Genomic DNA, 15984 nt, shown 5'->3' on the forward strand with positions numbered 1-15984 from the left:
TCGAATAATTAAGGCTCATTGAGGACATGACCCTCGATAGGAAGGTTTGGAGGAAGAGTATTAGGGTAGAGGGCTAAGGGGTGTGGTCAAGTCATAGGCGGGAGTTAGGTAAGTCTCATGTCACTTGGTAGGTAGTGCTAGGGTTGGGGGAGAGTGATGCCTTTTGTTGGTTAATGTACTTTTTGTGGTTGTGGTACCATTGTTATTTTATCATATTGTGTGCTTGAGATGTTTGACTAAGGTCTTAGTCCTTTTTCTTGAGCCGGGGGTCTATCGGAAACAACCTCTCTACTTTTTCGGATGTAGTGGTATGGACTGCGTACATTCTACCCTCCCCAAACCCCACTATGTGAGAATATACTGGGTTTGTTGTTGTTGTTGTTGTAGAATTAGAGACAACTAATACCTCTACACTAGCAATCAGGAAAAGAGACACCGCATGACAAACGTAAAAGTGACTATCTGTTACACACTTAAAACTTCTGGTGGTAAAATATATATGTGCTTATAATAAAGTATATGTAAAAATAAAATATATGTTATGTTTACATTATTATATTAAAATAGGAAGGATCTTTGAGAAGTGATTTAAACTTTTTGCATTTCATTAAAAACCTTCATAATGGACAAAATCATTTAATTTTAAATAATCAAAAGTCATACTTGCGAGACACATGTGGTTTAACTATTATATTATATATTAAACATTAAAAGTGTGAAGAGTATTAGAAATATTGTTTGAATTTCTTGACCTTCGTTAAAAGTCTTTACTTTAGACAAAATCGTCTTTTTACTATTTTTTTAATATTTAAGAGTTGAAAATTAATTAAATATATTTATGATAAAACCTTTATTTACTAGAAGTTTTTAGAATTAATGCCAACTAATAATAATCAGTTTAAGAATTTTAAATCAACTAAATTTGATTTTAAGAAGATTTAAAAAGTCTAGAAATAAGTATAAAAAGTTAGAATAAGAAAAATTTAAGAAGTATCAAATTTTTAAAAATTTTAAGTACGTAATAAGAATGCAATTAATGATTTTGTAATGATTTGACTGTAAAAACAAGAAAAACTTTAAATATACAAAATAAGAAAATAATCATAGATATGGTTCAACTTGATGGGTCTCTTTTGGCCTTTGACAGCAAGAGAAAAAGACACTGTATGAAAAATACAAAAGTGATGATCCATCGACCAATTGAAGCTTCTAGTGGTAATATATATATATATATGTGTGCGCGCGCGTTTGTTCTAAAATATATGTTTAGATTTAAATTATTATAAAAGTGTGAATGATATTTAAAAGCTATTTAAACTTTTTACACTTTATTAAAATCTCTGTAATAGAAAAAATTATTTAATTTTAAATAATCAAACATTACAAGCATGAGATAAATGCGATTAAACTAGTAAGTATTACAGACATAAAAATATTTAAATTATAAAGGAACAAAAATATATATATCTATACCATACATATATAAAGATCTACTGATACAAGAATTTTTATGGAAGAAAAGAAAAGCAAAGTGGCCCTACTTGCAACAAACAAGAAAGTACGCCGCGAAGTCGCTCGAAACGGATAGTAGTGTATCGGTATCAGCTAGGAAGTAACCTTCTCAGACCCCACAGCATCTCCTGCCGTAGAGAGAGAGATTAGAATGTCGGAAGAGAAATTCCTTCTCTCTGATTCCCTCATTCCTCGCCTTCAACAGACTCTACTTACATGCTCTCAAGTAAGCCACAAAACACACTCGCACGCACACACACACTCTCTCTTTCTATATCTATCTATCTATCTTCATAATTATTTATTGCACTAATATCCTTAACCTCAAACATTGTTGAATTTGCTTATACCTTCAGTTGATTGATGCCGGTGACTTTAGCAATTCCAATGAATTAGTCGATTTCCTTTCTCCGATCTCCGTCTCAGTAGTAGAAGAAACATCAAACCCGGACTTAGAGAGGACATCATTCGAGATTCTTACTGAAATTGATTGTTTCATAAGTTCACCTTCGAGAAACCAGGTAATCCGTTAAATTTAGGTTTTTTCCCCTTTTCCGAAGTAATAAAATCAAAGTGAAGTGATTTACTGTATTGTTTGGAAAAAGGATTTTTGTGATGTTTGTACTTTGTTGCAGGAAGTTATTGATGCTTTGTCGTTTGAGTTGCCCAAGGTAGTATGTAAATTTGCATGTGCATCTAAAAGATGCTCGGAGATTGCCGAACGTGTTGTTGGGCATCTAGTTAGTATGTGTTCTCCGCGTGAAATGCTATCAATTCTTTGCGAGGTATGAACTTGTTCTAGCTCTACATTGATGGTTTTACCTGTATCTTTTTGAATTAGTGTTCATTATAAAATTCTGTATTAGATTGTTTAGAATTGGAGTACTAAGTGATTTCCTGCTGTGCATGTCCGCAATATGCAGCCATGTTCTCATCATCTCTTAAGTAAATAAATGAGGAATTATGCGTGTTTAACATCTCGTATAAATAACTTTGAATGGAAGATTAGTTTTGTGTCTTTGACAATTTTACTGTGTAGCTTGTATTTTTTTTTTTTGGATGACTCTGGTGTCTGGGCTAACTTTCCTGCACCTTGACTAAGGGGGTGTTTGGATGAGCTTTTAAAAAGTAACTTATAAGTTAGAAGCTAAAAGCCATAAGTAGGGGAGACCCTACTTTTGACGTATTTTTGTATTTTTGTAACCTAAAAGTGAGTGCTTAGAAGCACTTTTTAGTTTTGCCAAACACTAGTAAAACTAAAACAATACTTAAAAGCCAGGAACATGTACCAAGAAGGTAACTCTGGAAGGCAGGGATCGATTGGAACAAATCACTTAGTGTTTTTTGTCTCTGACAGGAGTAGTTGAACCTGAGAACTGTGTAGCTTGTATTATTACCTAACTTACGCGTTAAATAATTTTGGAGCCTCTGGCAGAAATGCAAGGTAAGGCTGCTACAATACATCCTTGTGGTGGGGCCCTTCCCCGGACATCGCGCATAGCGGTAGCTTTAGTGCATCGGGTTGCCCTTTTTTTCTATTGGGTGTTGGACGCCAACTGTTCAAGGTGGTCATGTACCAATCTCCATTTACCCTAATCCAATTGCTATTTAAGATAGGAGAAATTCCTAAGAGAGATAACAATTGATTTATGAGGATTAGAGTTTCACGTAACTTTCATTTAGATTTTTACTTTAATATAGTGGCTGATCAGTGAGACAAGCTCACTTGCATTTCTTTGGTCTCACATTCTATAGTTTAAAGATAGTACACTATGCTGGCCCTCTCTAGCAGAGGCGGAGCCAGCCCTCTTTAGGTGTTCTTCTGAACCCCTTCGACGGAAAAAATATACTATTTATACATGATTTAAATTATTTTTTATGTGGTTATAGTAGGTGTTGAACCCTCTTCGACTTAGTTTTCTTTGAATATTGAACCCCCTTACTTGAAATCCTAGTTCCGCCTCTGCTCTCTAGGTTTGTGACTTTGTGCGACTTTGTGCTTGTCAATTATTTTGTTTCTATGATGGTCTATGTTGAAATTTTCAGGCGTTAAGTCTCCCAAGTGAAATGTTCAGGGTTCCTTGCTATTTTGCTCCTCTTATTGGTGGTCTTGCAAAAGGTAATCCATAAAATCATTGATTGACAATTTACTATTAGACTAGAGAAAATAGGTTTAAACTGTGTAATGATATTTGTTAAGGTGATACAAAGCTGAAATCTTATAATATTATTGCTGAGTCAGGGATATTGGAACTTATTCTCATGTCAAAAATTAGAAGTTATGTCTGGATGAGGCTGTGTTTGGTATACACCTTTTATGAACTCTCAAACGATTTAGTTGTTCCTAAAATAACACAATTACACTCTGAAACTTGTAGTTAATACTCATGGAATCTGTGAGCTCCTGCAATGCTCTATTTGTATTTTCTGGTTTTCTTAAGGATGAGGATTATTAAAATTTTATTCATTCCGGTTACCATTTTAATGGTAACTTCTAGTTCTTTCCCCTTCCCTTCATATGATGGAACTGTCAAAAGTGGTAGTCACATGCTAAAATCCAACTTCAGTGCACTTGGCTTGCCTTTTATCCTAGTGGTTTAGACCCTAGTGTGTTTCTGTAGGATCTAAAATCTGAACTTTCTTGGAGCTATTCAGCTATTTCTCTGGTGGCAATGGAATGAACCGACAATAATAGTTGTGGGTCTCTTAATACTGATGTAGAACTGTCACGACCCCAAAAAGGGTCATGATGACACTCATTGCGGTTCAACATTGATAAGTAAGCCAATCACTCAAATTGATTAAGGAGAACACAAAATTAACTATAACACACACCAAGACGAGACTTCTAGAACGAATTCGGACCCTAAAGCATAAGTAAACGCGGAAACCCAAAAGAAATCTCAAAAATTTCCATAATCTGGAGGCGTAGTGTAAGAACATCTAATACAATATCCGAAAATTGAAAATACATGCATCTGTCTTTGATAATCAAAATAAAAACAAATAAGGATAGATAAGGTCCGATTCAACCCCAAACATTGGAGCGGATCAGTACCTCGAACTCTGGAAGTCTCCACACGAAATTAGCTACCACGGAAGTGCTCGTACTAGGATCTGCACCGAAAGGGCGCATAAGAGGTCGTACGGTCCACTTGTACTCAATAGGTATCATTGGCCGATTGAGAAAAACAGAAAATAAGATAAGTAAAATATACTTTAAGCACGTCACCTGCAAGAAGAAAAGTTCCAAACGGTAGTTCACATCGTCTCCACTAACGGTTCTAATATATAAATACATAGAAAACAAGACACACATATATATATATATGAAAGTACACTAAAACTAAGCACAAGTCTAGGAAACTAAGGAAAATAAGCAAGATGCGTACGCAAATGCAATGCGTGGATGAGATGAATGATGAAAGCCATCACATGACTTTATGTATACACCCACCTCGGGGGGTTGCAACCTGTATACTATAACTCATATCTCAAGCCAACCTTGCGACAAATGTCCTCGGCCAAGGGTTTTTCAAAATACCATAACCAACCTTGACGACAAATGACGTTGGCCTAGGGTTTTTCAAAAGTGAGTCATTTTCTTTCAAAACTGTTTCTCAATAGTATCAGTATCTCATGAATATATGTGTATGGAAAGAGGATGTAATGCTCACAATCAACTCAATATAATGATATTCAATCCATCCAATATGTGTTTATATATATTAGATGCCGAGGGCCCGTGCAATATATGCTATTTTTGGGTCTCAATTTATGTGACACAAATAGAATTTAGAAGTTATTAACTGTTATAAGTTGCATTTTTTCTGCAAGTCATCTCGAGTCTTTCAAACCCATCTAAGCAATTGGTATCCGATTGAAAGATAGAAAGCATAGATTCGCATCGCCTATTTGCTGAAAGCAAAAATGGAATGGCCGATCATGAATTCTACTTTTTATGTAATTTTCAAATAATACATGCTACTTTCTTTCTTCAAACTTTTGTGGCATTGATAGTCAATTATATTTTTAAAATAATATAAGTTTTTAATTATTGAGATTTATAATATCTTTTTCTCTTTCAATTTAAGTGACACTGACATGATTTTGAGAATCAACCAAATATTTTATATATTTAAAATTTTTTAGGTTGTTAATTATTATGATTTATAGTATTTTTCTATGTATTTTTTTGTGAAATATATAACAGATTAAATTTTTTTTCTCGATATTTTGAGCTGTTAGCTACTGTAATTTATATTACTTTTTATGTAATTTTCAAATAATACATATTACTCTTCTTGTCCAAACTTTTGTGTCATTGATAGTCAACTATATTTTTATCTATTCCAATTTGAGCGGCATTGATAATTTTGAGAGTCAACCAAATATTTTGTATTTTAATTTTTTTAAAAGTTGTTACTTATTGTGATCTATAGTTTTATTTACGTATTTTTCTGGAATATATAACAGATTATTTTTTTTAAAGATATTTTAAGCTGTTAAATATTGTAATTCAATTTAAGCGCATTGATATAATTTCGTCAGAGAAATATTTTATATATTTTAAGTTATTAATTATTATTATTTACAAGATTTTTTTTGAAATATATAACAAATTAAAAAAATCAGACAAACAAATTAAAATGGATGAAAAAATGAAGGCAAGGGAAAAGACCAATGAAGTTGTGCCGAAGCAGACATATTGACCTTTAAATTTTTAAAGTTGTTAATTATTGTGATTTTAATTTTTTTTATGTATTTTTTAAAAAATATATAACAAATTAAATTATTTTTTAAATATTTTAAGTTAACTATTGTAATTTATAATACTTTTTATGTAATTTTCAAATAATATTATATGCTACTCTCCTTATTCAAAATTTTGTGGCATTGATAGTCAATTATATTTTTTAAATAATTTAATTTTTTAATTATTGTGATTTATAATATTTTTTCTTCTACTCCGATTTAAGTAGCACAATTGTTAGATGACATAATAATTAATTAGGGGTGATATAATAAAATCATAATTGAAGCAACGAAACAGACATGTCTTAAATGATTCATAATAACTAATTAGAACTAATCTAGCAAAGTTATTATAAGAGAATATTTGTGGGAGAAAATTAAGTAGGCCTCATATAAGACAAGTTAATTTAACAATAAATATTATTAGTTTTTTTTATTCTTAGATGACTTTATAATAATTTATTATAAAAAAGTGTTTGTGGAAAAAATTAGTGGACTCATATAAGACGTTAAGTTAATTTAACGATAAATATTACTAACTTTAGCCCCGAACCATTTGGTCTTGGCTAGGTTGATCATGTAAAACCCCTAGTCAAGTCCGAGCCGCCTAAACCATCACGCTGAGGGTCTAACAAACTTTCCCCACCAGATGAGCTCATCATCGTCGACGAGGTAGAATCTAAGTAGGAATTTATTTCGTCTTCAAACTCCACAATTATGATGCTTTCTCCTAAGCTAAGTTGCGTGGACTCTTCACTTTTGATGCTGCACCCGTGCCGGATTCTTCAAAAATATACTAGTTTTGGCGAATCCGACACGCACCCATTGGCATTTTTGAAGAGTCCGAGCAACATAGCTCCCAAGTAGCATCACACACTTGCCTGCCCTTTCATTGAATCAAAAATTCTGTTCGCCTATTTTTCTTGCCTTTTCCAAAAGTTCGGTGACTCAAGATCTTTTCAATCTCCTTTTCATACTACTGCCGGCCGGACAACAGGAGGAGCACGTCTTGTAGCTGACCTTGCTGGGTCTTCTGCATCTTCATGAAAAGGCTTTAGAAAACTCACATGGAAAGTAGGGTGGATTTTCAGTCTCTTCGATAGATTCAACCGCTAAGCTACTTCACCCACCCGTTCTATCACTTCAAAGGGTCCATCATATTTCGAAATTAGCTCATGATGAATCATCTTGCTACTGATTTTCTTCCAGATCTGGGGAGTAAGCTTCAGCAACACCTTGTCACCAACTAATTCTAAAGCACTCCTATGTCTATCAACATACTTTTTCATTCATTTTGCTGCCTTTCTCAAGCTATCTTGCGCTTCATCTAGCAACTTTCGCTTGTCTCTGCATACTTGTAGGCAGCAGGGCACTTGCCCTCTGTTTTGGATCTAGTGACTTCCAGTGGCGTGATAGGCTGCATGCCCAACACTAGTTCAAAGGGGCTCTTCTCAGTTGCCGATGACAGGTGCAGATTATAACAAAACTACACACTGTCTAATAATTCCACTTAGTTCCTCTGACTTGTGGTCACATAGTGTCTTAAATACTCTTCAAGCAGATGATTGATCCTTTCGGTTTGTCCATTAGTTTGTGGATGATTTGCAGTTGAGAACTCTAGTTCAGTACCCATCATGTTGAACAATGCAATCCAAAATCGGTCTGTGAACCTTGTATCTCAATCATTCACAATATCGAGTGGAACACCAAAATTCTTCACCACAAACTTACAGAATAATTCAGCAGCTATCTCAGAAGAACAAAGAGTTGGAGCGGCAATGAAAATAGCATACTTTGAAAACCTGTAAACCACTACATGATTGATGCTTTGCCATCAACTTTTGGAAACCCGCAAATGAAATCCATAGAAATGGAGGTCTATAGGTGCTCCGCAGTAGGCGGAGGTTGCAACAAACCCGCTTCCTTTCTTCGTTTAGTCCTGTCAAGTTGACAAACAAGACAAAACTTCACATAGGCTTCAATGTCATCTTCCATTTTCGACCAAAAATAATTTCGGGGCAACAATGCCATCATTCTTTCAACACCTGGATGACCGGCATAGACATGATCATGTGTTTCTTTAAGGATTTTCCGACGCAACTCATCACTTTGAAGCACCACGATTCTCCCCCCTTAAAATACAGCAGATCGTCCTCGATCGAATACCGTCTAACTGTCCCTTCTTTCACTTGATCCATCAATTTAACATATAATGGATCATATGTAGCACTAAACTTTATCTTATCTAAGAAATCAGAGCCAAGTCTAGTGATTGCATAAACTGCAACAAATATCTCTTTGTGACTCAATGCATCCGCAACTTGTTTTTTTATCCAAACAAAGTTATATTCGACAAGAATCTCTTGCCATTGGGCCTTCTTCGAACTCAATTTCTGTTGAGTTTTGAAGTATGTATTGGCCACATTATCCGTCTTGACATCAAACTTTGTTCCCAACAAATACACTCGCCAGATTTGAACACAATGGAGGATTGCCACCATTTCCTTTTCGTGAGCAAAGTTCGTGACATCAAACTTTGTTCCCAACAAATACACTCGCCTGATTTGAACACAATGGAGGATTGCCACCATTTCCTTTTCGTGAGCAAAATATCTTTGCTCCACAGGTTTCAACTTTCTGCTCTCAAACACTACCAGATGATCCTTTTGCCCTAGTACACCACCGACTACATAATCAGAAGCATCAATATGAACTTCAAATGGCAAGTCAAATCAGGCAACCGCAATATTGGTTCAGAAGCAATAACCTTTTTCAAGGAGTTGAAAGCCTTGGCACTTGCTTCGAACGAAACCCACTTAACGTTCTTCAACAAGTCTGTTAATGGGGCAGCCTTCTTTGAATAGCCAACAATGAACTTCCGATAATAGTTTGCTAAGCCCAAAAACGATCTCAATTCTTTAACTCCGCTTGGTGCGTGCTAATCCACAATAGCCTGCACTTTCTTAGGGTCCATTTGCACCTGTTTTTCTCTAACCAAATGACCCAAAAATTTGATCCCATGACAAGCAAACTCACATTTTTCCATCTTGACACAGAGTTGATATTCTCTAAGTTGTTGCAATACCTTTCTCAAATGCGACAAATGATTTTCTAGTGTTCTACTATAAATGACTATATCGTCTTATTCATTAAGTTACTGAAAGTAGTCGGGGCATTAGTCAACCCAAACGACATTACAAGGAATTCATAGCTACCATATCTAGTTACACAAGTAGTCTTTGAGGCATCCTCCTCGGCTATGTGCACTTGCCAATAGCTAGACCTTAAGTCTAACTTAGAAAAGAAACTTGCCTTAGACAACCTATCCATCAAGTCTTGAACCAGCGGCACCAGATACTTGTTCTTCACAATCACTTTGTTCAGTGCACTATAGTCAACACACATTCTCAAACTTCCATCTTGTTTCTTTTGGAACAGAATAGGAGCACCATAGGGAGCTTTTGAAGGCTGGATCAGTCCTGCCTCAACCAATTTAGACAACCGCTTCCTCAATTCTGTCAACTCTAGTGGAGACATGCGATAATGAGGGTGTGTGATGAGGAGAAGCATGACGACTCCAGTGAGGAGGTGCGAGAGGTTGGATATATTGGGTATGAGGAGAGGTAGAGGTAGGCCAAAAAAGTATTAGGAACAGGTAATTAGATAGTACATGGCACAACTCTAGCTTAATGAAGACCGACCCTAGGTAGGAGGGTGTGGAGGTTGGGGATTAGGATAGAAGGGTAGTGGGTAGTGGAGCGTTGTCTGTCGTAGTAATAACCTTATTCTTGTAGTGTATTGCTTTTGATTTCCTTTATCATATATGTTTATTGTGTTTCTGTTCTCACACTATGTTGTTGCTATAGTTTTCTTCATTGTAATTTTTTCCCTATCATATCTACTTTGATTGTACTCGCACCGAGGGTTGGGAAGTCTTCCCGGAAACAACCACTCTACCTTCACGGTGTAGAGGTAAGGTGTGGGTATACTCTACCCTCCTAGACCCCACTTGTGGGATTTCACTGGAAATGTTGTTGTTGGTATGTATACTCAACCTAAGTGGCTTAAATTTTTCCAGGTCCACTGTTGGGGTCCTTTTATGTATTTTCCTTTCCCTAGTAACCCCCAACCACCACGAAAAAAAATAAAAAAATTATAGAAGGCCTCTTCCTTTTTATTTCATCTGGTCTTGTGAAAGTACCCTTTCCCTTTACACAAGGTTTTCTTGTGCCGTTGTGTTTATTAAAGATGTTAATTTAAATGAATAGTATTGAACACATCTCAAAATGAGTTAAAGCTATGAAAATAAGTTAAAGCTATCATAACCAGACTTATAGATGAAGTATTATGGAAAAATAAATGAATTACGAAAGCAAAAATACCAGAAGAAAGGAGGCAGCTACAATTGATATTGAGCATTAATGAAGTTGATAGGTATACATTGATGGAAAGTGACAAATGTTGAAATGATGCGACTAATTAATGCCACCAAATGGAGGAGCCAATATCTTTCCCTGGGTGGTAGAGTGGCCCTCATAAATAGTGTCCTGTATGTTTGCCTACTTACATGATGTCTCTCTTCCCCATCCCTGAGAATACTTGATTCTATTAGAAGAAATTTCCTGTGGCAAGATAATGGAGAGGAAGAAAGAAATATCTAGTCAAATGGGATGAAATCATCACTAACAAAAGAGAAGGGGGGCTGGGCATAAGGAATCTGAAAGTTCAAAACCAGAGCCTACTTATGAAATGGTTGTGGAGATTTGCATCAGATGAACAAGGTTTGTGGAAAGAAGCTATAACTTCCAGATATTTGGAGGATCACTGGATTACCAAGACAAATAATAATCCCTATGGGGTTGGCGTGTGGAGATCCATCAGAAACCAATGGCCTAAATTATGGGGAAGTTCCAAGATTCTTCTAGGAAATGTAAGGAAAACCTCCTTTTGGCATGATGTGTGGGTGGGTCAACAGACTTTGAAGCCACAGTTTCCCATTATTTACAATCTCAGCCAACAGAAATGGGCAACAGTTTTTGATATTAGCGATATACATGACTGGAATCTCAGCTTCAGAAGATTGTTCAATGACTGGGAAGTTAATAATTTGACAGAATTCTACAAAACCATTTAACAATTTAAGAATATGTATGATAAAGCAGATAGTTTCTTGTGGAAAGAGACAAGAGAATGGGACCTTCACGGTGAATTCAGCTTATAGACTTCTGGACAGTCCTACAGATACTCGTGGGAGGTGGCCTTGAAAAATGATTTGGAGAGAAACTTGTAAAGGTGAATTGTTTCATTTGATTATTGTCTAGGCAAGTTGTTTTAACGCAAGACAACCTTATGAAAAGGCGGAGGCATTTGTGGTCTAGATGTTTTTTTTGGTGAATCTTCAACAACAGAGACAACAAACCATCTTTTTTTACATTGCAAGGTACAACACAAGTTTGGCAGATTTTCCTAAACCTTAAGGGTATCAGTTGGACCATGCCAAGGAACACTGAAGATATGTTAGCATGTTGGAACAGAGATGGGAATATGTCAGGACATAAAGAGATGGAAGATTGTCCCTGCTTGCATCTGGTGGACGATGTGGAAGGAAAGGAACCAGAGATGTTCTGAAAACAACAGCATCCCTTTCCAAAGTTTGAAGATGAACTGCCTTGTGACTTTTTATTGGTGTATACATACCCTACCTAATGAGGTGGAGGAGATTACTAACATTTTAGATACTTTAAGAGGGTATAGGTGATAGGCAGTTTTTGGCATTTCCCTCTATATTGTGTAATTACTACTGAAACACTCTATTTGGTGAGTGTGTGTTTCCTGTCTATAAAAAGAATATCAACTTTCTCAAAAAAATAAAAATAAAAAATAATGCCACCAATTAATTCAAACAATAGTTGTATCCACTTCTACGTGGAAGTGGGGGTTGTAACATCAACGTTTTTTTAATCCCGTTATGTATGCACTCAGGTGTTCGTGGTAAAATATATATAACTTTTTTGAATATATTACAATTGATGCAATTTTTTTTGAATAAAGCTGACCTCATATAATAATAGTCTTTCGACATCACTAAACTTACCAATTACTATCTCCGGTGCAGTATCAATAACTTTTTTTTTGATAAGTTAAAATATCAATAAAATATAAAAACCCTTATAAAATAACATAAGCAAATATATCGTAGTTAAAACATTTTTCATAAATTCTTGAGGCATTTTTAGGAAGGCAATAAAGATATATTATTTTCCAAATTCTAATGTTAATCAAATGTTCCTGAACACGCAAGGTGTTGATAAAATTCTCAAATTTAGGCTTGTAAGCCTTCGACATGGTTACATCCACTTCATCAACCTTGCGATTGCCTGAACTCGCAATCTGAGGACCTCTAATCTGCCTCCTCGAGGTCGCAAGACCATTCCGATCAGCGCACAAGTAGTTTTTCCCCCTCAGAAATTATCGCACTGGTGTCCTCCCTGCATTCTTCACTCTGCACAAGCGGGCTAAAACCAGCGTCCAAAACATTGGGGGTGGCTCCGATATTTTTCCCAGGAGAAAACCTGGTCAAACCTGGTCTGGGTTTTCAAAGTAGATCGTTTTTGATTATTTGGTTAGTGAACCGGCTTAATCTTTCTTTCCAATCCAGTTTACTTAACAAGTGTATCCTTGCCTTTTGCCACAAAAAACCCTTTCTTCTTCCTCATCGTCTGTCTGCCTCCTGTTCGATTATGTGCTGGAATATTCCTTTTTGATGAACCAGCAAGCTGTAAAAGATGCCCAGCAGACTTCTTCTCCCATCTCCCATCCTTCCTCCCCTTATCTTCCTCATCTCCTCACTCTGAAACTCCTCCAAGGCTCTAACGGCAAACAAGCTGGCCGAAATTCATTATACAGCCAAATTCTGAAACTCAAGGCTCCATCTTGAATTTTCAGAAAGCTGGAACTCTTCCGTCCTTTTTCACCAAGAGTATCACCCTCGAGAGGCATGAAGACTGCACACTGCATCTACAAAACCACCACAAAGGCCCCCGATGTGCCTGAAAAAATCAAAACACCTTAGACGGACAGGTAAAGCTCACCATGTTCACCACCACTGTATCTCTGGAAACTCGAGGATCGTCACAGACTATTGTCTACCCATGTTTCCGATCTCAAGAAGCTTTATCTCATTCACCTTCTCCTTCTTTAACATCAGCAAAAGCCACTTAAAGTTGCTACCAAGATTGTAGAGACTTTGACACTATGCAGAAATTGAAAAAATAAAAGAAAAAATTGTCTTACATTAAGTGAGTAACAATATACATGAAGAGCTCCTTATACAGGGGTCTCAGGCTGCTTCACAATCAAGTATCTCTTCTTCCAACAGTGTATGTAAATATGCTACAATAAAAAATATAAAATATCCCAGACTTCCTATATAATATTCCCTACTTATCTTTTTTTTTAAAAATTCCCTACTTAGAGTTCAAATGAATCTAGACATATTTTAAAATATAACTTATTGATTATTTGACTTTCAACACGCACTCTCAAACTCAACTTGGTGGAATAAGTTGAGTTGCTAGTCAAACAAAAAAATCAAGTTCAAGTCGCCTGATTGAGTATCTCCTTGGTGCCACTTATAAGTCCCACATCGGTGGGATGAGAAAATATTGGATTTGGACAATCCTCTCCTCATAAGCTAGCCTTTGGGGTTGAGTTAGGCTCAAAATCCTTTTTTTTTTAAACATGTTATCAGGACCAGACCCATCCCAAACTGTTCACTTACTAGATGTCCAGTCTTGGGTGTGAGGCGGGGTGTCAAGTCCCACATCAGTGGGATGAGGAAAAGTTGGACTTCCTTATATGGATTTGGACAGTCCTTCCCTTATAAGCTAGCTTTGGGGTTGGGTTAGACCTAAGACCCATTTCATTACAGCCAGCATGAGTAAATTCGAACTTTAATTCGTTGGTTTAAAATTTTAGCACACCTTAGTACAAGTAGTTCGTGAAGTTTTTTCTTATTCGTGAAGGTTTATTAATAATTGGGACTTAGCTCTTCTGCTGGCATTCTTTTGTCAGCAATGATATGATTGGATTTCTACCTTACTCATTGGTTTCAGTTGTAATACTCATCAAAAGGCGGCAATTTGAGCAAGTGAAAGCTGCAGTTCCTGTTATTCTTGGTGTTTTAAAGTCTGTGTCCTTAGAGGCATATGAGGAAGGCACAGACACTGAGGACTTATTCCTCAACGCATTTGCTCTTGCAGATTCAATACAGGCTGTTTGCAAAAAGTTGGTCCGTGATATTCCTGTGTGCTGCTTCTTGTTTTCATAGGATTACTCTGATTGATCTTTACTTAACAGGACCAGAAAGATAAGAAAAAACTCTCTGCTTTATTGGGCTTGTTTGTCTTGCAAGTCATGGTCAGTGTTCCTGAGACTCAATTCAAAATCCTGCTTGAGCTCTGCTGGTTCTTTTTTGAGCCCATTATGACGTTTTCCGGAAATTCCACTCCAATGTTGCGTGTGATAAAATTGCATTCCTGCATGCAGGGTCTTGTTTCAATTGCAATGGGGCATAATGTTTCAAGTCTTCTTCCGATTGTGCTACACCTGTCACAGTTTCTTCCAATCTGTGGTTTATCATATGAGGGATTAATTACTGGACATGATGTAGATAAGTTCACAACCATATGTGGAGGTAAATACGGGCATCCTTATTTTCTTCTTTATGTTTATGGTACTGATCCTTTTGTAGGTAGTGGTGGTAGGTATTAGATTTCTCTCCTCCTTTTATAAAAAGAATTTTAAATAAAGGCCTTGTATGGTAATTATTCCTATATTGTTCGCTATCATCAGTTATGAAATGTTTGCTAATTCCCTGCTTGATGATTTGAGATAATGTTTTCGCTTTACTAGGAAGTGAGAAATCGTCATGCATGTGTCTTTTAATGCCCTTTTGAAATTTCCAGATGATGGGGACGATAGCATGGCTTACTTTTCTCATGTCAAGCCTGGTGGATCACTTGCAGGTCAATATTTTCTGGATTTAATAATTGTTCTTCCTCTCAGAAGATGTTGGCTACCTTCCCACTCACCTGACTATATTTTTCCTGAGATATTGTGCAGTAATCTGGGGTTACAAATCCAATGAAACTTCAGTGGCTGCCAATGCAGATTTTGAAGCAGTGAAAAATGAACTTCAAAAGAACCAGACTAAACGATGGCAGGCAATAGGCATGTTAAAGCATGTCTTCTCAAGTGTCGACCTATCATGGGAATTGAAAGCACACGCTCTTGATTTCCTGCTTTGCATTATGGATGGATGTGTGCAACAAGAAATTCAAAGTGATAATATAGACCACTCCACATATATGCCTATTCTTTATACGACATTGCAGGTAAAGTGTTCCAACTTCTTGGGTTCTTTTGAACTGCTCTGTACTTGTGCCCTAAAGTTGAAGCAAATTGTGTAGGCGATTGAAATGGTCATTATATATGCACCAGATGCTGTTCTGCGGAAGAAATCTTTTGATGCCCTGGTGAAGGTAATTTTTTTTCCTTGTGCTTTGAAGTTTCTTATTTTGGTGTAGAAGCCCATTTTCAATATTATTATCACACCGGAATTACGTGACTCCTATCCGGAGCAAAATGGGAAGTCTATTGATGCTTTCATTTTAACCCTCAGAAAGCTGATATTTCTTGCAAATTGTAGTTTCAACA

The 15984-nt window shown here is 36.3% G+C and overlaps 1 protein-coding gene across 7 annotated transcripts in view; it reads left to right on the plus strand.

Annotated features, from left to right (window-relative positions):
• Positions 1–1492: 1492 nt before the first annotated feature.
• Positions 1493–15984, plus strand: part of LOC107838991 (aberrant root formation protein 4) — a 104061-nt gene continuing 89569 nt past the window's right edge. For 5 of the 7 annotated variants that reach the window (XR_001664952.2, XR_007043443.1, XR_007043444.1 and 2 more), the window contains exons 1-10: positions 1509–1738; positions 1869–2033; positions 2148–2297; positions 3559–3631; positions 14382–14557; positions 14626–14685; positions 14815–14962; positions 15234–15293; positions 15391–15662; positions 15738–15809. Coding sequence is in view for 4 of the 7 variants with exons in the window: in XM_047394295.1 (XP_047250251.1) it covers positions 1664–1738; positions 1869–2033; positions 2148–2297; positions 3559–3631; positions 14382–14557; positions 14626–14685; positions 14815–14962; positions 15234–15293; positions 15391–15662; positions 15738–15809 (1251 nt within the window). In the remaining 3 variants the exon portion in view is untranslated. Of the gene's footprint in view, positions 1739–1868; positions 2034–2147; positions 2298–3558; positions 3632–14381; positions 14558–14625; positions 14686–14814; positions 14963–15233; positions 15294–15390; positions 15663–15737; positions 15810–15984 lie in introns of all 7 variants that reach the window. The other 2 variants (XM_047394293.1, XM_016682310.2) reach the window with 1 other exon arrangement.

The sequence above is a fragment of the Capsicum annuum genome, chromosome 8, assembly GCF_002878395.1.
Source record: "Capsicum annuum cultivar UCD-10X-F1 chromosome 8, UCD10Xv1.1, whole genome shotgun sequence".
NCBI lineage: Eukaryota > Viridiplantae > Streptophyta > Magnoliopsida > Solanales > Solanaceae > Capsicum > Capsicum annuum.